This window comes from Pristiophorus japonicus, chromosome 1, assembly GCF_044704955.1.
Source record: "Pristiophorus japonicus isolate sPriJap1 chromosome 1, sPriJap1.hap1, whole genome shotgun sequence".
Taxonomy (NCBI): domain Eukaryota; kingdom Metazoa; phylum Chordata; class Chondrichthyes; family Pristiophoridae; genus Pristiophorus; species Pristiophorus japonicus.
This window is the reverse complement of record NC_091977.1, coordinates 190,332,499-190,355,455: the sequence shown is the minus strand read 5'-3', so window position 1 is coordinate 190,355,455 and position 22,957 is coordinate 190,332,499. Positions and strand designations below refer to the sequence as shown.

Genomic DNA, 22,957 nt, shown 5'->3' with positions numbered 1-22,957 from the left:
ATTACGGAGACAGTTGATTTCTGAGCGTACAAAAATCTACACTTACTCCATTCTAAGTTAGTTTGGAGTAAGTTTTCGCTGCCGAAACTTGCAAAACAGGCGTAAATGGTTGGACACGCCCCTTTTTGAAAAAAAATCTGTTCTAAAATGGAACTATTCTAACATACTAGAACTGGAGCAAACTAAATGCCGAGAATTGCAATTTCTGAGATGCTCCATTCTAAACTAGTTGCTCCAAAAGAATAGGAGCAACTCAGGCCGAAACTTGAACCCAATAGTACAAAAGTACCCAGTGTCAGCTGTGGCTCAGTTGGTAGCACACTTGCCTCTGAGTCAGTTGGTTGTGGATTAAAGTCCCACTCCAGGGACTTAAGCACAAAAGAAAAAAATGTGGGCTGACACTCCAGTGCAGTGCTGGGGGAGCGCTGCACTGTCAGAGGTGCCATCTTTTGGATGAGATGTTAAACCGCTGGCCGTCTGCTCTCTCAGGTGAATGTAAAGATCCCTTGGTACTATTTCAAAGAGGAGCAGGGATGTTTTCCCCATTGTCCTGGCCATATTTATCCCTCAATCAACATCACTACAATAGATTAACTGGTCATTATCACATTGCTATTTGAGGGAGCTAGCTGTGTGCAAATTGTCTGTAGCATTTCCGACATTACAACAATGAGTACAATTCAAAAAGTACATCATTGGCTGTAAAATGCTTTGGGACATCTGGCAGTCGTGAAAGGTTCTATACAAATGCAAGGCTTTTTTTCAATAGTGCTCAAAAATTTGGTGCTGGAAAATTGCATCAAAGATCAATTTAGTCACATCAATCTGTAGAGTTCTGGACTCAAATTGGCATAAAAACACAGCCTATGGTGCTGGTTTTCAGCTAACTGGAGTCCTTTTCTCCGCCAGTGTGGATCCCACTTCTAAACAGAATGTATGACTTAGCAACAACAACTTGTATTTATATAGCACCTTTAACGTAGTACAACGTCCCAAGGCGCTTCACAGGAGTATTATGAGATAAAAATTTGATACCGAGCTGCATAAGTAGAAATTAGCGCAGGAGGTATATTTTAAGGAGCGTCTTGAAGGAGGAAAGAGAGGTGGAGAGTGGAGAGGTTTAGGCAGGGAATTAGCAAGCAGAGGAAACAAAATAAGGAAAACATTTTAAACTTTTACTTTATAAATAAGCAGTGTACACAATAAAATATGATGTATTATATATAAATAGAATAAAAATTAAAATTTGAGAAGGGAAGATAGGCTACACCCTTTCTGGCATACTCCTGCTGTAACTGTGGAGGATGAGCCAGAGAGTGGGCCAATTTTCCTGTTTAGCTGCATGGCCGCGCAGCTGTCTGAAGCTCTCGCGCAGGCCGCCTGCCAGTTTCTGAATGGAAAAACTGTGCATGCACGGACGTTTGAGTGGGCTACACACCACCTTAAAGGGATTGCGCACCCCAAAAATGCATTGGTTGGGACCCATGTACATCAGGTCCTGGTCTAGCATCAAAGCATTCATATTGGCTAGTTGGGACAGAACACCCGCCTGTCCCAAACTTGGCCATCGACATGGGGGGACGGTTTCAGGACTTTCTATGTCAGAAGTTCCCATGACCTCGGCCCTTAAAGTGGTCAAGCGTAGGGTCGGCAAAGGTATCAGGTGACTGGCTGACCCAGTGGCAGTTGTGGAATTCACCTTGGGGTCAGGCCAAGTTCGAGGCCTGGATCTCTATAAAAGGCGATAAGTTGCTTTTTAAACAATTGTACAACATTAGGGGCTTCCTTGACCCTTAAAATGGAGCTGCAGGGAGCATCATCAAGACATTTCTCTGAGGGAACCACCTCGACTCAGATACCCAAGTTGTATTTGCAGCCTGCTGTACAAGGAGGCATAGCTGTGTGGGCACCCACCACTGGATCTCCCCTCCCACCCCCCGCCCCCGCCCCCACCCCCACCCCCGCCATCCCTGACCCTACATACTTTGGTGGGGGAAAACAGCAAAGGTCACCAGCAGGTGCAATCCAGGCATAAGTGGAGGAACATAGAAACATAAAAAATAGGTGGAGTAGGCCATTCGGCCCTTCGAGCCTGCACTGCCATTCAATGAGTTCATGGCTGAACATGCAACTTCAGTACCACCTTCCTGCTTTCTTGCCATACCCCTTCATCCCCTTAGAAGTAAGGACGAGATCTAACTCCTTTTTGAATATATTTAGTGAATTGGCCTCAACAACTTTCTGTGGTAGAGAATTCCACAGGTTCACCACTCTCTGGGTGAAGAAGTTTTTCCTCATCTCGGTCCTAAATGGCTTACCCCTTATCCTTAGACTGTGACCCCTGGTTCTGGACTTCCCCAACACTGGGAACATTCTTCCTGCATCTAACCTGTCTAAATCCGTCAGAATTTTAAACGTTTCTATGAGATCCCCTCTCATTCTTCTGAACTCCAGTGAATACAAGCCCAGTTGATCCAGTCTTTCTTGATATGTCAGTCCCGCCATCCCGGGAATCAGTCTGGTGAACCTTCGCTGCACTCCCTCAATAGCAAGGATGTCCTTCCTCAAGTTAGGAGACCAAAACTGTACACAATACTCCAGGTGTGGCCTCACCAAGGCCCTGTACAACTGTAGCAACACCTCCCTGCCCCTGTACTCAAATGTCCTCGCTATGAAGGCCAACATGCCATTTTCTTTCTTAACCGCCTGCTGTACCTGCATGCCAACCTTCAATGACTGATGTACCATGACACCCAGGTCTCGTTGCACCTCCCCTTTTCCTAATCTGTCACCATTCAGATAATAGTCTGTCTCTCTGTTTTTACCACCAAAGTGGATAACCTCACATTTATCCACATTATACTTCATCTGCCATGCATTTGCCCACTCACCTAACCTATCCAAGTCACTCTGCAGCCTCATAGCATCCTCCTCGCAGCTCACACTGCCACCCAACTTAGTGTCATCTGCAAATTTGGAGATACTACATTCAATCCCCTTGTCTAAATCATTAATGTACAATGTAAACAGCTGGGGCCCCAGCACAGAACCTTGCGGTACCCCACTAGTCAGTGCCTGCCATTCTGAAAAGTACCCATTTACTCCTACTCTTTGCTTCCTGTCTGCCACCAGTTCTCAACCCACATCAGCACACTACCCCCAATCCCATGTGCATTAACTTTGCACATTAATCTCTTGTGTGGGACCTTGTCGAAAGCCTTCTGAACGTCCAAATACACCACATCAACTGGTTCTCCCTTGTCCACTTTACTGGAAACATCCTCAAAAAATTCCAGAAGATTTGTCAAGCATGATTTCCCTTTCACAAATCCATGCTGACTTGGACCTATCATGTCACCTCTTTCCAAATGCGCTGCTATGACATCCTTAATAATTGATTCCAAGATTTTACCCACTACCAATGTCAGGCTGACCGGTCTATAATTCTATGTTTTCTCTCTCCCTCCTTTTTTAAAAAGTGGGGTTACATTGGCTACCCTCCACTTCATAGGAACTGATCCAGAGTCTATGGAATGTTGGAAAATGACTGTCAATGCATCCGCTATTTCCAAGGCCACCTCCTTAAGTACTCTGGGATGCAGACCATCAGGCCCTGGGGATTTATTGGCCTTCAATCCCATCAATTTCCCCAACACAATAAGGATTACTGGCCTGCAGATTTCCAGCACCCAAGTATTTAACATTTATTATTTCAGGTTATTAGGTTTATTTTCATACAGTTATTATAATAAGACAGCCTGCTGCTGACATTAGTGGCATAATTCCCACAAGTTTTGTTTTTGTGTCACAATGTGTGTGGAAACCAAAAAGTGGCTTTCTGAGGAAAACTCAAATTTTGTTAGAGATCTGCAGCACCCCAAGAAGTAAATGAAACCACATTTAAAAATAGAAATAAAAACAGTAAATACTCAGCAGGTCAGGAAGTATCTGTGGAAAGAGAAACAGAGCTAACGTTTCAGGTTGGTGACCTTTCGTCAGAACTGGAAAAAGGTAGAAATGTAACAGGTTTTAAGCAAGTGCAGAGACAGGAAAAGACAGTAATGGAGGAAAGAGCAAAAGGGAAAGCCTGTGATTGGGCGGAAGGCAGGAGAGATTAAATGACAAAAGGGACGATGGTGCTAGGTGAAAGGCGATGGTAAAGGGACAAGTACAGAAACAAGAGATGGGTCGAGAGGAGATGCAGATGGGAATATCAGAATCATCAGCCACAGCTGTGGTCCAAAAAAATGGGGGCAGAGGTTATGGTCTGAAATTATTGAACTCAACGTCGAGTCCGGAAGACTATAAAGTGCCGAATAGAAAGATGAGGTGCTGTTCCGAGCTTACGTTGAGCTTAAAAATAGAACATATTTAGGTAGATATGCAAAATCGATAGTTTTGAGTACTTACCCATACATCTGCATGACAAAGCCTGGGCTGCAGAATCCACACTGACTTCCATTGTAATCAGCCAGTCGCTGTTGTATGGGGTGTAAACCCTTCTTTACAGACCCCAATGCCTCTACTGTTATAACATGATGGTTCTTCAATGACAAGAGGGACCCAATTGGAAACAAACACTGCAAAATACAAAAATATGGCACAATATGCCCTTTAGACATAAACCCATATCATAGGTGTTTTTTTTTTAAACAGAGGTACAAAATGTAACATTTATTTTTGTATTATTATGCAGTATATACAATGCACAAAACGTGCAAATCACAACCAGGTCTGAAAACTTTCATAGTAGTATTTAGGCCTATCCAATATAGTTTCTTGATGAATTTCAGACAATTGAGATGAGGAATAAATGCTAAGGAATGGAACACTTTCAGGCAACATAATGTCAGTATTAGACACTCGTAGACCAGGTGCTGCAGTCTTCCCTCTAATGTACCCAACGATGTGCCTTAGTCCCAACCTCAGAAGAGCAGCCACGTGATTCCAGGTGTTAGGAGTACAACCACCGTGCTACTTTTCCACAACACATTATACACTTTGCTGAATGTGCAGAAATGGCAATCATTTCAGGAATTGGCTTGGTGGAATTACTGACCCCCCTCTATTGTGCCAGAGCTGAATGAACATACACAATTAAATCACAAGATCACTGGGGAATCATGCATCTTCTGAAATAGCTACTTCACACTTATTGGGCACAGTAATTGTAACAGCAAGTACCCCAGATTAGTCACTGTTTACATAAAAACAAAAATAAGGCAAAAAACAAAACCAAAACGATGTTAGCTCCTAGGGAGTATTGTTTTTAAAAAGATTCAATTTTTAAAGCAGGGTTATGTGCACGACTCTGCAGCCAAGGAATGACCAGTAGATGGCGGTGTGGAAACGTTTCACGGATAAAGAAGAAAAGTGCTCCCAATGCTTTAAATATTTGCAGGTTTACAAAAGTGACTTGATTATTCCAGATTAAAAAGTGTCAGTCAGCAAATGTCTACAGATCAACCACCAGCATTTATGCACTAAATATAGTATTACATGTCTTTCTTACTGCAGGAATCTGTCACTTTTATAATACACAGTGCTTCAGGTACAAATTAATGTGCATATTATTATATTTATGTATTTATACACTTTCCAGTGTGTTACTGATTACCCCCATCAACACGCCTTTTATCAATGACAGAAAATTGGGCCAATAAGTAGGAACCCCACGATCACCACCAACGGCACTACACAATCAGATCTCAGGAGGAGTCATAGTTGCACAATAGCAGCAATTTCAAACATTCCTCTATCCATATATCAACTTCTTCCCTACTGTGAGGACTATAATCTAGCTGTGGAGTTCAGAATGGATACTGCTTACAACTTGGTCAATAGGCGGTCCTGGGATTACAACCTATTTGCAAAGCATATGGTGACACTGTTCAAGGATAAGCAGAATTGAAAACAATATTTGATTACATAAACAAAGGCACTGAAATCTCTGCCATTGTTAAACTTGTCCTGTTACAGAGGAATGTCATTTTTGCCCCTCTGGTTGATCCCAAATTGCATAATTTCTGTCATAAACAAATCTTTTCCAAGTATACAATCATGAGTTATACTAAGTGCTTACAGAGAATTCCACAGCACTGTGAAATGGATACAGAAACAATTATATGCATTTTCAACAGTGCCTCTTTTCAATACTGGAATTGTTTTCAATTTTCATTTCATTTATACCCTAAAGGCCGTGGATGAGTTCATGCGAGTGGAAGACACCTGAATTAATAGAAGATAGATGGACTGAATGGGAAAGTGGTCACTATGGTCTCCTGGAGCTTGCTTGAGCGCCTGCAGTGGTGAAAAATTCATAGATTCTTACAGGAGGTCATTCGGCCCGACTTGCCTGTGCTGGCAATTTGAAAGAGCTGTCCAATTAGTCCCACTCCCCTTCTTTTTCCTCCACAGCTCTACAATTTTCTCCCCTTCAAATATTTATCCAATTTATCCACCACCCTTTCAGGCAGTACATTCCAGATCATAACTCATTACATTAAAAAAATTCTAATCTCATCTCTGGTTCTTTTGCCAATTACCTTAAATCTGTGTCCTCTGGTTACCGATTCTTCTGCAAGTGGATGCGGTTTCTCCTTAATTACTCTCTCAAAACCCTTCATGATTTTGAACGCCTCTATTAAATCTCCGCTGCTCTAAGGAGAACAACCTCAGCTTTGCTAGTCTCTCCACATACCTGCAGTCCCTCATCCCCGATATCATTCTAGTAAATCTCCTCTGCATCCTCTCCAAGGCCTTGACATCTTTCCTAAAAGATTATGCCCAGAATTGAACACAACACAACACTCCCCAGTCCTTTTTCTCCGTCCCTGTTTTTCCTGAATCCGATGTCACCTGTAATATTACGTTCCTATTCCTCCCCTTGTTTGAACCAGGTCTCTGTTATTGCCAGTACATCATAATCCTATGTGGCAACTTGTGCCTGCAATTCACTAACCTTATTTGTGACACTCCGTGTATTTACGCACGTAGACTGCTTTGTATTTCTCTCCTGTCTGACACCTCATATTTCTGAATTACTCTTTATTCTAATGCTGTTTCTCTCCCAGAACTCTGTGCACTTTGTTTCTCCTCTGATGCTTCATCGTGGTTTCCCTCCCTCTGCCTAGAATTGTTTTTAACTAAATTGACAACTTTTATTCTCCGATTCTTGCCTCTCCCAGAACATTGGATGGCTGAGGGGTTTAATGGTGTGAGCAGATGGCACCGTGGAGTAAGTCAGGCTTGACTGACCAGTTGGTCTTTTCCTATCCTTTTTTGTTTGTTCATATGTGGCACATCCAGTAGTGGTGTATGATTAGACTGAGGGGGGGGGGGGGGGTGGTGGGAGAGGGGGTGACCTGATAGAGGTCTTTAAGATAATGAAAGGGATTGATTAGAGAAAACTTTTCCACTTGTTGGAAGGGTGTGGCAGGGCTAAGGGTTAGAACTAGAGGTCATAAATAAAAGATGGTCACTAATAAATCCAATAAGCAATCCAGGAGAAACTCAATTTATTCTCTCTCTCTACTTGCGCCCTTATATGTGTGTTTGGATTAGCATACCTATTTTTAATAATTAACCCAAACTCTGGTACATTGTTCATGAAAATCAATGGGGATACCCATCACACTTTCCATTCTTCCTGAAAGGTGGAAAATACCACTATATTGAACCAAGATGTGCAGGGCAAAATCATTGGCCAAATGTATTTACAAGTTTATTAATGCAAAAAATCCAAATGACACAGCAAGATACTGAACAACAATAAAATTAGAATCAGTCCATAAGGGATCAAAATGCACAGTTTAGAATAAATTTTTTGGATTCTGATAAGTGATAAGATTCTTGGATGCAACAATCACAGCGGTCAATCATTCATGCTCAAAGACACAATAGGTAAGAATTGTTGCACAGGATGGTTGAGGAACCAACTAGAGAACAGGCTAGTATTGTGCAATGAGAAAGAGTTAATTAATAACCTTATAGTAAAGGGGCTCTTAGCAAAGAGTATGACAGTATGAGAGATAATATGATAGAATTTTACATTAAGTTTGAAAGTGATTTAGTTAAATCCAAAACTAGGGTCTTAAATCTAAACCTATGTAGGTATGGGGGGGGGGAGAGAGAGAAAGAGTTGGCTATGGTAGATTGGGAAACTACATTAAAAGATATGATGGTAGATAAGCAATGGCTAGCATTTAAAGAACTAATACATAATTTACAACAAACTTATATTCCTTTAAGGCACAAAAACCCCACAGGAAAAGTGGTCCAACCGTGGCTAACAAGAGAAGTTAAAGATAGTATTAGATCAAAGGAAGAAGCTTATAATGTTGCCAAAAAGAGCAGTAAGTCTAAGGATTGGGAGGATTTTAGAATTCAGCAAAGGAACAAGAAATTGATAAAGAAAGGGAAAATAGAATAGGAGAGTAAACTAGCGAGACATAAAAACAGACTGCAATAAATGTTCTATAGGTATGTAAAAAGGAAAAGATTAGCAAAAGTATATGTGAGTCCCCTACAGGCTGAGACAGGAGAAATTATAATGGGGAATAAGGAAATGGCAGAGAAATTAAACAAATACTTTGCGTCTGTTTTCACGGAAGACGACACGAAAAACCTCCCGGAAATAGTGGAGTACCAAGAGTCTAGCGAGAATAAGGAACTGAAAGAAATTATTAAAAACTAGTACTGGAGAAATTAATGGGACTGAAAGCCAATAAATCCCCTGGACCTGATGGTCTACATCCTAGGGTTTTGAAAGAGATAGCTGTAGAGATAGTGGATGCATTGGTTGTCATCTTCCAAAATGCCTTAGATTCTAGAATGGTTCCCATGGATTGGAAGGTTGCTAATGTAACCCTGCTAGTTAAAGGAGGGAGAAAAAACAATGGGGAACTACAGACCAGTTAGCCTGACATCAGTAGTCGGGAAAATGCTAGAATCAATTATTAAGGATGTGATAACAGGGCACTTAGGAAATAATAATAGGATTGGGCAGAGTCAATGTGGATTTATGAAAGGGAAATCATGTTTGACAAATCTGTTAAAAGTTTTCTGAGGTTGTAACTTGTACAATAGATAAGGGGGGGGGGAACCAGTGGATGTGGTGTATTTGGATTTTCGATAAAGTACCACACAAGAGGTTATTGAACAAAATTAGGGCTCATGGGATTGGGGGTAATATATTAGCATGGATTGAGGATTGGTTAACAGACAAAAAACAGAGAGTAGGAATCAACGGGTCATTTTCAGGTTGGCAGGCTGTAACTAGTGAGGTGCCGCTAGAATCGGTGCTTGGGCCCCAGCTATTCACAATCTATATCAATGATTTGGATGAGGGGACCAAATGTAATATATTCAAGTTTGCTGATGATACAAAGCTAGGTGGAAATGTAAGTTGTGAGGAGGATGCAAAGAGATTTCAAGGGGATATAGACAGGCTAAGTGAGTGGGCAAGAACATGGCAAATGGAATATAGGGCCAAAGTTTCCACATGATTTGCGCCTGATTTTTAGGAGAACGGACTATCTTAGAAATCGCAATTCTCCACATTTTTTTTCTGCAGTTCTAGTCAGGTAGAACAGTTCTACTTTGGAACAGAATTTTTTCTTCAAAAGGGGGCGTGTCCGGCCACTGCCGACTGATTTCAAAGTTTCCACAGTGAAAACGTACTCCAAACTAACTTAGAATGGAGCAAGTGAAGATTTTTGTAGAACTGAAAAAACCTGTTCTGCACATTAAAAAATCAGGCGCAGGTTACAAATTAGGCGTCCAGAACGAGGTGGGGGGGGAAGGGGAAGTCATTAAATTCTACAATAAATCCTTAGTTATACTTATACAAATATTATACAAATAAATCCAACCTGAATAAACATTTATAAGCAAAGAAAAGATTAAATAAACCATCTTCCTACCTGTGTGAAAGTGCTTCAGCCAGCCTCACAAGTTCGTTCGTTCGTTCCCGACGACAGGGGGGGGGGGGGAGGAGGAAGCCGTTCCCGACGGCGGGCGGGCGGGAGTGTGGGCCCGACCGACCGCAGCAGGGAGGGGGGGTGGGGGAGAAAGACGTTCCAGATGGTGGGAGGGAGGGAGGGAGTGCGGGCCCGACCGACCGCCCGAACGCAGTGGGGGGGGGGGGGGGAGGAAGATGTTCCAGACGGCGGGAGGGAGGGAGTGCTGGCCCGACCGACCGCAGTGGGGGGGGGGGGGGGGGGGGGAGGGGAGGAAAGACGTTCCAGACGGCGGGAGTTGTGCAGGCCCGACCGACCGCCCGCCCGAACGCAACGGGAGGTGGGGGGGGGGGGGGGGTGGAGACGTTCCAGACGGTGGGAGGGAGGGAGTGCTGGCCCAATCGACCGAACGCAGCGGGGGGGGGGGCGGGGAGGAAGCCGTTCTAGACGGTGGGCGGGAAGGAAGGAGACAGTGAGAAGGCTGCAGGAAGCCTCAGTGCTGATGTGCTGATGGCAATGTGCTTTTATTAAAAAATGTTCAAAAATTAAACAGCTACAAAGAACTACAAAAATGGCCGAGTGCCAATGTTTCCTTCACACTGCGCGTGCGCGAACGCTCCCACGCGCATGCGCAGGGTTTCCGGCAAGAAAAAAACTAATTTAAATAGTAGCCGCCCCCTCCCACTTACAAAATTGGCACGAGTGTAGGCTCCGCCCCCCTGGGCGCCGCGCCAAACAGACAAGGAGCTGCAGGGCTCTCCAGAATCGCAAGTTTTTTTTCCAGCGCCGTTTTAGGCGCGAAAAACGGGCGCCCAGCTCGGAGGGGCGCCCGTTTTTTATCGTGTGGAAACTTGGGCCCATAATGTGGAGAAATGTGAAGTTATTCACTTGGTATGAAAAATAGAACAGCAGAGTTTTTTTTAAAATGGTGAGAGATTGAGAAATGTTGGTGTTCAGAGGGACCTGGTTGCCCTTGTACACAAATCACTGAAAGTTAACATGCAGGTACAGTAAGCAATTAAGAAAGCAAATGGAATGTTGGCCTTTATTACAAGAGGATTTGAGTATAAGAGTAAAGCCGTCTTACTGCAATTATATCAGGCCCTGGTGAGATTGCACCTGGAGTATTGTGCACAGTTTTGGTCTCCTTACCGAAGGAAGGATATACTTGCCATTGAGGGAGTTCAACAAAGGTTCATGAGACTGATTCCTGGGATGGGGAGATTGAGTATAGGCCTATATTCTCTAGAGTTTAGAAGAATGAGAGGTGATCTCATTGAAACATACAAAATTCTTAGAGCTTGACAGGGTAGATGGAGGAAGGACGTTTCCTCTGACTGGGGAGTCTAGAACCAGGGGTCACAGTCTCAGAATAAAGGGTCGGCCATTTAGGACTGAGATGAGGAGAAACTTTTTCACTCAGAGGGCTGTGGAGGCTCAGTCTTTGAATATATTCAAGACAGAGCTAGATAGATTTTTGGATATTAAGGGAGTCAACAAATATGGGGATAGCGCAGGAAAGTGGAGTTGAGGTAGAAGATCAGCCATGATCTCATTGAATGGCAGAGCAAGCTCGAGGGGCCAAATGACCTACTCCTGCTCCTAATTCTTATGATCTTATGTGCTAGCTGTCTTGGTTATGAGTAGCTATTAATGCCTTGAATGGTGTACAATTCAAACTACAACTAGAATAATTCCTCTGTATTTTGACTAATTTCTAGTTCAATCAATCCAGCTTAGTTCTTGTGGTCAACTTCACTTAGACCTTTATTTTGGAATTTGGATGAGGGAAGAGAACTACCATTGTAACTTTAGATATTTAAAAAACCATGTGAAATAATATACAGAAATCTCCCTATTTTGTCACAATACAGTCGCATCCAGAATTCATCAATGACTCAGCTCCTGATCCAGCCAAGTCACCAGTGGAATTGCTGAGTGGTGACCAAGTGCTTTCTATGAACATGATCTATGGATGAGGAAAGGCCATTTACCCTGTTCACAGAATCACAGAAATTTACAGGATGGAAGGAAGCCATTTTGACCCATTGCGTCCGCGCCGGCCGACAAAGAGCTAACCAGCCTAATCCCACTTTCCAGCTCTTGGTCCGTATCCCTGCAGGTTACGATACTTCAAATGCACATCCAAGTACATTTTAAATGTGGTGAGGGTTTCTGCCTCCACCACCCTTTCAGGCAGTGAGTTCCAGACCCCCACCACCCTCTGGGTGAAGATATTTCCCCTCAAATCCCCTCTAAACCTCCCCCAATTATTTTAAATCTATGCCCCCTGGTTGTTGACCCCTCTGCTAATGGAAATAGGTCCTTCCTATCCTATTGTTTAGCACATAATCACAGACTAGTTTTACCTCACTGCCACCTGTTGAAATTTAACATTCCAGAAAATACTTAAATGGAATATAGTTTTTGGTGCTATATTGTCACAAAAATCTACTTGCCCCCTAGCTTCTTGCAATTTTTTTTGGAAAAGAGAATCTGTTCTTGCTCCTCCAAAGTGGAAATAGATCTTCGGCATTAGCTGTATAAGGCCATTATCTCGCTTATCATCATTACAAGTTTCGGTCATACCAATTTGATAACATGCCAGACGAGAATGACCTCAAATATTTATTTGCTGAGATTGAAAATAGGCAGAAAAGTGTTTGAGGCATTGAAAGACATTGGGTATCTGTACACAGTCAAACTGGTTCTGCGTGGGCAGGGACAGTTGTGAGGGCCGCACAACTGAAGGGGTAGAAAACATATACACGAATAAAATGCATTAAAAAGAAAATAAAGATGAAATTGTCATCTTAGCAGAGGCACACTGGATAATAAACATGATATAACTGTCGCAGCCTTACTGAATTAATTGACTTGATGATTCTTTTTCCTGATTTCACGGGGTTATCATATTCAACCACCACGACACAGCAGCCACAGCCTCCTTCATGACACATGGTCTTTGTTCCACAAAGCTGCAGGACTGAGCGCAAGTATTCAGCCAGAGACATCTGTGGGTCTTCATCTTTCACTGTTTTGAGATAATTAGAAAATATACACAAGTCAGAACTGTGAAAAGAAAATTTGGTAAATTTTAATGCAGATACAGCAGAGGGTGTTGATCTTTTAGCTTTACATAAACACCTATCTTTTAAGTGCAACTGTATAGTTACTAGTTAAAGTCTATAGTTAAAGAAACAGGCCATTCGGCCCATCTAGTCCATGCCGGTGTTTATACTCCACAGGAGCCTCCTCCCACCTCTTCATCTAATCCTATCAGCATATCCTTCTATTCCCTTCTCCCTTATCTGCTTATCTAGCCTCCCCTTAAATGCTATTTGCCTCAATCAGTCCTCGTGGCAACGTTTCCACATTTCTACTACTCTTTGGGAAAAGAAGTTTCTTTTGAATTTCCTACTGGATTTATTAATGACCATCTTAGTATTAATGACCTTTAGTTTTGCACTCCCCCACAAGTGGAAACATTTTCTTTACGTCCATGCAAACTATCACCCCATCACCAAACTCCCTTTCCTCTTCAAATGTCCTTGAGCATGTTGTCGCCTCCCAAATCTGTGCCCACCTTTCTCAGAACTCCTTGTTTGAATCCCTCCAATCAGGTTTCTGCCCCTACCACAGTACCAAAACGGCTCTTACCAAGGTCACAAATGATATCTTAATTGACTGTGACAAAGGTAAACGATCCCTCCTCGTCCTTCTCGATCTATCTACAGCCTTTGACACAATTCTACTCCAACGCCTCTCCACAGTTGTCTAGCTGGATGGGACTGCACTTGCATGATTCCATTCCTTTCTTTCCAGTCATAGCCATAGAATCACCTGCAATGGCTTCTCTTCCCACTCCCGCACCATTACCTCTGGTGTCCCCCAAGGATCTATCCTTGGTCCCCTTCTATTTCTCATCTACATGCTGCCCCTCGGTGACCGGTGACATTGTCCGATCATAGTGTGAGTTTTTCATATGTAGGCTGATGATACGCAGCTCTACCTCTCCTCCACCTCTCTCAACCCCTCCACTGTCTCTAAACCGTCAGACTACTTGTCCGACATCCAGCACTGGATGAGCAGAAATTTCCTCCAATTAATTATGCAGAGTCAACATGGTTTTATGAAAGGGAAATCATTTCTAACAAATTTATTAGAGTTTTTGAGGATATAACTAGCAAGGTAGATAAAGGGGAACCAGTGGATGAAGTATATTTGGATTTTCAAAAAGCATTCAATAAGGTGCCATGTAAAAGGTTCTTACGCAAGGAATCATGGAGTTGGCAGTAATATATTAGCATGGATAGAGGATTGGTTATCAGAAAACAGAGTCGGGATAAACAGTTAATTTTCAGTTTGGCAGGCTGTAACTAGTGGGGTGTTTGGATCAGTTCTTGGGCCTCAGCCATTTACAATTTATGTTAATGACCTAGATGAACGGACCGAGTGTAATATATCCAAGTTTGCTGACAATAAAAAGCTAGGTGGGAAAGTAAGTTGTGCGGAGGACACAAAGATAACAGGTTTAGTGAGTGGGCAATAAGGTGGCGGTGAGTATATAATGTGGGGAAATGTGAGGTTATTCACTTTGGTAGGAAGATTAGAGAAACAGAATATTTTTTAACTGGTGAGAAACTTTTAAATGTTGGTGTTCAGAGAGATTTGTGTGTCCTCGTACAGGAAACACAAAGATTTAGCATGCAGGTACAGCAAACAATTAGGAAGGCAAATTGCATTTTGGTCATTATTGCAAGGGAGTTAGAGTACAATAGTAAGGAAATCTTACGATAATTGTACAGGGCTTTGGGGAGTCCACACCTGGATTACTGTGCACAGTTTTGGTCTCCTTATCCAAGTAAGGATATACTTGCCTTCGAGGTGGTGAAACAAAGGTTCACTTGATTGGTTCCTGGGATGGGAGGGTTGTCCTATGAGGAGAGATTGAGTTGATTGGGCCTATACTCTCTGGAGTTTAGAAGAAAGGAAGGTGATCTCACTGAAACATATACGATTCTGAGGGAGACTGACAAGATAGATGCTGAGAGGTTGTCTCCCCTGGCTGGAGAGTCTATGACAAAGGGCTGGTCATTTAAGACTGAGAAGAGGAGGAATTTCTTCACTGAAATCATCACCATCATCATCAAAACCAGGATGCTGAATCATTGAATATATTCAAAGCCAAGATAGATAGAATTTTAGACTCTAGGGGAATCTGGTTGGAACCTGGAGTTGCGGTCGAAAACCAGCCGTAATATTAAATGGCGAAGCAGGCTCGAGGGGCCGTATGGCCTTCTCCTGCTCCTAATTTTTATATTCTTATGCCTCAACTTACATGCTGCTGAAACCCTCGTCCATGCCTTTGACCATTCCAATGCACTCCTGGCCAACCTCCCTAGTTCTACCCTTCATAAACTTGAGGTCATCCAAAACTCTGCTGTCCGCCCATCCACCTCCTTTGTGTTTGCTGATCTACATTGGCTCCTATTTAAGCAACACCTTGATTTTAAAATTCTCATCCTTGTTTTCAAATCCCTCCATGGTCTCTCCCCTCCATATCTCAGTACTCTCCTCCAACCCTACAACCCCACCCCCAAGATCTTTGCGCTCTGCCAATTCTGGCCTTTTGAACATCCCAGATTTTAATCATTCCACCACTGGCAGCCGTGCCTTCAGCTGCCTAGGTCCTAAGCTCTGGAATTCCATCCCCGAGACCATCCCACACCACCACCCCCCCACCTTACTCCTTTAAGATGCTACTTAAAATCTACCTCTTTTAGTTATCTGTCGTAACATCTCTTTGAATGGCACGGTGTCAAATTTTGTTTTGATAATGCACCTTTGAACCACCTTGGGACATTTTGCTACGTTAAAAGGCGCCATTTATCTGTACTCCAAGTGTGGTCTAACCAAGGTTCGATACAAGTTTAGCAACTTCTCTGCTTTTCAATTCTATCTCTCTAGAAATGAATCCCAATGCTTGGTTTCCTTTTTTTTTTATTGCCATACTAACCTGCGTCATTACTTTGTGATTTGTGCATCTGTACCCCAGATCCCATAGCTTCTCTACCCCATTGAGACTCTTATTATCCAAGCAGTATGTGGCTTCCTTATTCTTCCTACAAAAATGCACCATCTCACATTTATCTATATTGAAATTCATTTGCCAATTACACACCCATTCAGCAAGTTTTTAAATGCATTTTGTTGCATTCTTCTTCAGTATTAACTATACACCCCAATTTGATGTTGTCTGCAAGTTTTGAAACTTTCGATTCCAATGTCCAAATTATTTATGGAAATTGTGATCAACAGTGGTCCCAGCACCTGTGGAACACATTTTCCCACCTTTTGCCAGTATAATTCTACTCTCTGCTTTAGAGAGTACTGCTCTCTACTACACATAATGGCTTCTTTAGTTTCCTTTTTCACACTTATTCAAGGCAGTAAAGAGGAAGTGCTGAAAATATCTCATGATTGAGGCCCTGTCATTAATACCTAATAGAATATGTGTTTGTACAGGATTAAGCGCCTTAGATAGTGCCACCAGTAACCAATGCGTCGAGTCGGGAGGCGGGGCGGGGCGGGAGATCGGAGAGGCCTACAAAAGGCCCGTCAGTCTAGGGAGCAGCAGCGTCGTGTCTGGAGGCGGAGCGGGAGATTGCTGAAGCCTACAAAAGGCCTGTCAGTCCGGGGAACAGCAACGTCGTGTCAGGAGACGGAGCGGGAGATTGCAGAAGCCTACAAAAGGCCTGGCAGTCCGGGGAGCAGCAGCGTCGTGTCGGGAGGCGGAGCGGGAGATCGCTGAGGCCTAGAAAAGGCATCCCAGGGTATTAAAAGAGATGGCGGAAGTTATAGCAGATGCATTCGTTATAATCTACCAAAATTCTCTGGACTCTGGGGAGGTACCAGCGGATTGGAAAGCAGCTAATGTAATGCCTCTGTTTAAAAAAGGGGGCAGACAAAAGGCAGGTAACTATAGACCGGTTAGTTTAACATCTGTAGTGGGGAAAATGCTTGAAGCTATCATTAAGGAAGAAATAGCGGGACATCTAGATAGGAATAGTGCAATCAAGCAGACGCAACATGGATTCATGAAGGGGAAATCATGTTTAACTAATTTACTAGAATTCTTTGAGGATATAACGAGCATGGTGGATAGAGGTGTACCGATGGATGTGGTGTTTTTAGATTTCCAAAAGGCATTCGATAAGGTGCCACACAAAAGGTTACTGCAGAAGATAAAAGTACGCGGAGTCAGAGGAAATGTATTCGCATGGATAGAGAATTGGCTGGCTAACAGAAAGCAGAGAGTCGGGATAAATGGGTCCTTTTCGGGTTGAAAATCGGTGGTTAGTGGTGTGCCGCAGGGATCGGTGCTGGGACCACAACTGTTTACAATATACATAGGTGACCTGGAAGAGGGGACAGAGTGTAGTCTAACAAAATTTGCAGATGACACAAAGATTAGTGAGAAAGCGGGTTGTGTAGAGGACACAGAGAGGCTGCAAAGAGATTTAGATAGGTTAAGCGAATGGGCTAAGGTTTGGCAGATGGAATACAATGTCGGAAAATGTGAGGTCATCCACCTTGGAAAAAAAAATAGTAAAAGGGAATATTATTTGAATGGGGAGAAATTACAACATGCTGCGGTGCAGCGGGACCTGGGGGTCCTTGTGCATGAATCCCAAAAAGTTAGTTTGCAGGTGCAGCAGGTAATCAGGAAGGCAAATGGAATGTTGGCCTTCATTGCGAGAGGGATGGACTACAAAAGCAGGGAGGTCCTGCTGCAACTGTACAGAGTATTGGTGAGGCCGCACCTGGAGTACTGCGTGCAGTTTTGGTCACCTTACTTAAGGAAGGATATACTAGCTTTGGAATGGGTACAGAGACGATTCACTAGGCTGATTCCGGAGATGAGGGGGTTACCTTATGATGATAGATTGAGTAGACTGGGTCTTTACTCGTTGGAGTTCAGAAGGATGAGGGGTGATCTTATAGAAACATTTAAAATAATGAAAGGGATAGACAAGATAGAGGCAGAGAGGTTGTTTTCACTGGTCATGGAGACTAGAACTAGGGGGCACTGCCTCAAAATACTGGGGAGCCAATTTAAAACCGAGTTGAGAAGGAATTTCTTCTCCCAGAGGGTTGTGAATCTGTGGAATTCTCTGCCCAAGGAAGCAGTTGAGGCTAGCTCATTGAATGTATTCAAATCACAGATAGATAGATTTTTAACCAATAAGGGAATTAAGGGTTACGGGGAGCGGGCGGGTAAGTGGAGTTGAGTCCACGACCAGATCAGCCATGATCTTGTTGAATGGCGGAGCAGACTCGAGGGGCTAGATGGCCTACTCCTGTTCCTAATTCTTATGTTCTTATGTCAGTGCGGGGAGCAGCAGTGTCGTGTCAGGAGGCGGAGCGGGAGATCGCTGAGGCCTACAAAAGGCCCGTCAGTCTGGGGAGCAGCAGCATCAAGTCGGGAGGCGGAGTGGGAGATCGCTGAGGCCAGCCGGTGCAGCTGCAGCAGGGAGAGAAGGCAAAAAAGTAGAAAGAAATAGAAGGGTGACATCACAGCCACGGGGATAAGTGATTGGTGAGTAGTTTTTCTTTTTCTTTATCAGTAAGTAACCTTTTAGCATTGTGCCAATTAAGCTAATATAAGGGTTAAGTCATGGCAGGAGAGCTTGGGCACGTGTCATGCTCCTCCTGTGCTACGTGCGAAGTCAGGGATGCTTCCACTGTCACTGGTGACTTCATGTGCGGGAAGTGCATCCGCCTGCAGCACCTGACAGATTGCATTGCGGCACTGGAGCTGCGGGTGGATTTACTCTGGAGCATCCACGATGCTGACGATGTCATGAGTAGCACATTTAGTGAGTTGGCCACACCGCAGGTAAAGGGTACACAGCCAGATAGGGAATGGTGACCAACAGGAAGAGCAGTGGAAGGAAGGTAGTGCAGGGGTCCCCTGCGGTCATCCCCCTGCAAAACAGATACATCACTTTGGGTACTGTTGAGGGGGATGACTCATTAGGGGAGAGCAGCAGCAGCCGCCAAGTTCATGGCACCATGGGTGGCTCTTCTGCACAGGAGGGCAGGAAAAAGAGTGGGAGAGCTATAATGATAGGCGATTCGATTGTAAGGGAAATAGATAGGCGTTTCTGTGGCCGCAACCGAGACTCCAGGATGGCATGTTGCCTCCCTGGTGCAAGGGTCAAGGATGTCTCGGAGCGGGTGCAGGACATTCTGAAAAGGGAGGGTGAACAGCCAGTTGTCGTGGTGCATATAGGTACCAACGATACAGGTAAAAAACGGGATGAGGTCCTACGAGACGAATTTAGGGAGCTAGGAGCGAAGTTAAAAAGTAGGACCTCAAAAGTAGTAATCTCAGGATTGCTACCAGTGCCATGTGCTAGTCAGAGTAGGAATCGCAGGATAGCTCAGATGAATATGTGGCTTGAGGAGTGGAGTGGTGAAGAAGGGAGGGATTCAAATTCCTGGGACATTGGAGCCGGTTCTGGGGGAGGTGGGACCAGTACAAACCGGACGGTCTGCACCTGGGCAGGACCGGAACCAATGTCCTAGGGGGAGTGTTTGCAAGTGATGTTGGGGAGGAGTTAAACTAATATGGGGGATGGAAACCTATGCAGGGAGACAGAGGAAAGTAGAATGGGGACAGAAGCAAAAGATAGAAAGAAGAAAAGTAAAAATGGAGGGCAGAGAAACCCAAGGCAAAAAGCAAGAAGGGCCACATTACAGCAAAATTCTAAAAGGGGCAAAGTGTGTTAAAAAGACAAGCCTGAAGGCTCTGTGCCTCAATACGAGGTGCATTCGGAATAAAGTGGACGAATTAACAGCGCGGATAGCAGTTTACGGATATGATGTAATTGGCATCACGGAGACATGGCTCCAGGGTGACTAAGGCTGGGAACTCAATATCCAGGGGTGTTCAACATTTAGGAAGGATAGACAGAAAGGAAAAGGAGATGGGGTGGCATTGCTGGTTCAAGAGGAAATTAACGCAATAGTAAGTATTTGTGTTCCTAACACAGATGAGACTGCACACAGGGAGGTTAAAGTAACAGTGATCTCAGTCTTTATTAAGACACTCCAGAATGAGGAACAGGCCTTAGGGGCCGGCTTATACACAGTGCTCCCAAGGGATGCTGGGATCTCTTGGGACTTCAGGGGATGCGCTCCCTGATGGCGGAACATGGGAGTGCATGCTTTACAGATACACAACATCACTCCCCTGCCAAATTCAAAGTGAAAACTATTTACAAGATGAGATGATCAGGAGCCTTTCTTACCCTGGTGGACCGTCTCGGTACCAATGTCTGTTCTGGTGTGTTAGCTGTGCCCTCGCTGGGCTGGCGTGTTGTTGGCCCTGCAGGGCTGCTGGGTGAGCCTGGCCTTGCTGGGCTGTTGGTCGTGATGGGTTCGATTTCCTGGTCCGTGGTGGTGTCGTTGATCCTTTGGGTGTGTGTTGTGGGGTCAAAAAAGGTGGTGTCTGCTGTGGGTTGTTCAGGGCAGTCTGTGAACCGCAGCCTCGTTTGGTCCAGGTGCTTTCTGCAAATTTGTCCATTGTCGAGTTTGACTACAAACACCCTACTCCCTTCTTTAGCTATCACCGTGCCCGCGATCCACTTGGGACCATGTCCATAGTTTAGCACATACACAGGGTCATTCAGATCAATTTCCCGTGACACAGTGGCGCGACCATCATTTACATTTTGTTGCTGCCGCCTGCTCTCTATCTGATCATGCAGGTTGGGGTGAACCAGCAAGAGTTTGGTTTTAAGTGTCCTTTCCATGAGTAGCTCAGCCGGGGGCACCCCTGTGAGTGAGTGGGGTCTCGTGCGGTAGCTGAGCAGTACTCGGGACAGGCGGGTTTGGAGTGAGCCTTCTGTGACTCGTTTAAGGTTCCGTTTGATTGTTTGTACTGCCCGCTCTGCTTGCCCATTGGAAGCTGGTTTAAACGGGGTCGAGGTGACATGTTTGATCCCATTGCGGGTCATGAATTCTTTAAATTCGGCACTGGTGAAACATGGCCCGTTGTCACTGACCAGTATGTCAGGCAGGCCATGGATGGCAAACAAGGCCCTCAGGCTTTCAATGGTGGCGGTGGCGGTGCTTCTCGACATTATTTCACATTCAATCCATTTTGAAAAAGCATCCACCACCACCAGGAACATTTTACCGAGAAACGGGCCCGCATAGTCGACATGGATCCTCGACCATGGTCTGGAGGGCCAGGACCATAAACTTAGTGGTGCCCCTCTGGGCTCATTGCTCAACTGAGCACACACGCTGCATTGCCCTACACAGAACTCTAAGTCAGGGTCGATACAGGGCTACCACACGTGGGATCTGGCTATCGCTTTCATCATTACTATACCCGGGTGTGTACTGTGGAGGATCAGAGATGAACGTCTCCCCGCCCTTTTTGGGTAGCACTACGCGGTTACCCCACAACAGGCAGTCTGCCTGAATGGACAGCTCGTCCTTTCGTCGCTGGAACGGCTTGATTAGCTCTTGCATTTCAACGGGGATGCTGGCCCAGCTCCCATGCAGTACACAGTTTTTTTTACTAGGGACAGCAGAGGATCTTGGCTGGTCCAAGTCCTAATCTGGCGGGCCGTGACGGGTGACTTATCATTTTCAAACGCTTCCATGACCATCAACAAGTTTGCAGGCTGCGCCATTTCCACCCCCGTGGTGGACAATGGTAGCCGTCTGAAAGCTTCCGCAGTTCTCGGTGCCTGGCCTGTGGCGGATGGTATAGTTATACGCTGATAGCGCGAGTGCCCACCTTTGTATGCGGGCTGAGGCATTAGTATATATCCCCTTGTTTTCAGCGAACATGGAAATGAGGGGCTTGTGATCGGTTTCCAGCTCAAATTTGAGGCCAAACAGGTATTGATGCATTTTTTTTATCCCAAACACACACACTAATGCTTCTTTCTCAATCATGCTGCAGGCCCTCTCGGCGTTCAACAACTCCTGGAGGCATAGGCGACAGGTTGCAACTTCCCCGCAATGTTAGCTTGTTGTAATACACACCCGACTCCGCATTACATGCGAACACAAGTCTTTAACATGGGTTATACAACACAAGCAGCTTGTTGCCTTTCTCAAAAGCAATTACTTGGTTTTTTTTCCCCAAACCCAGTTATCACCTTTACACAATAACACATGTAGGGGCTCAAAGAGGGTGCTTAACCACGATAGGAAGTTACCAAAATAGTTGAGGAATCCGAGGAACGACTGCATCTCCATGACGTTGTATGGCCTGAGCACATTCCTGATAGCCTCTGTCTTGGCGTCTGTGGGCCGAATGCCGTCCGCCACAATCTTTCTCCCCAAAAACTCCACTTCTGTTGCCATAAAGAAGCATTTCGACCTCTTCAGCCGCAGCCTGATGCGATCCAGTTGCTGGAGGACCTCCTCCAGGTTTTGTCGGTGCTTGATGGTGTCCCGACCCGTGACAAACATGTCGTCCTGCAAAACAACCGTGCGTGGTACCTACTTGAATAGGCTCTTTATGTTTCTCTGGAAGATTGCTGCAGCCGAGCGAATTCCAAACGGGCATCTGTTGTAGATGAACAGTCCCTTGTGCGTGTTCCATAGAAACATAGAAAATAGGTACAGGAGTAGGCCATTCGGCCCTTCGAGTCTGCACCGTCATTCAATAAAATCATGGCTGATCATTCCCTCAGTACCCCTTTCCTACTTTCTCTCCATAGCCCTTGATCCCCTTAGCCATAAGGGCCATATCTAACTCCCTCTTGAATATATCCAATGAACTGGCATCAACAACTCTCTGCGGTAGAGAATTCCACAGGTTAACAACTCTGAGTTAAGAAGTTTCTCCTCATCTCAGTCCTAAATGGCCTACCCCTTATCCTAAGAATATGTCCCCTGGTTCTGGACTTCACCAACATCGGGAACATTCTTCCCGCATCTAACCTGTCCAGTCCCGACAGAAT

The 22,957-nt window shown here is 44.6% G+C and overlaps 1 protein-coding gene across 7 annotated transcripts in view; it reads right to left on the bottom strand.

The window, feature by feature from the left end:
- The window catches only part of LOC139267357 (xanthine dehydrogenase/oxidase-like), a 274,065-nt gene that overhangs the window by 175,848 nt on the left and 75,260 nt on the right, over positions 1 to 22,957 (bottom strand). For 5 of the 7 annotated variants that reach the window (XM_070885566.1, XM_070885588.1, XM_070885584.1 and 2 more), the window contains 2 exons: positions 12,824 to 12,993; positions 4,411 to 4,580 (listed from right to left, as the gene is read on the bottom strand). In XM_070885566.1, coding sequence (XP_070741667.1) covers positions 4,411 to 4,580; positions 12,824 to 12,993 — 340 coding nt within the window. Of the gene's footprint in view, positions 1 to 4,410; positions 4,581 to 12,823; positions 12,994 to 20,278; positions 20,644 to 22,957 lie in introns of those variants that run through there. The other 2 variants (XM_070885598.1, XM_070885615.1) reach the window with 2 other exon arrangements.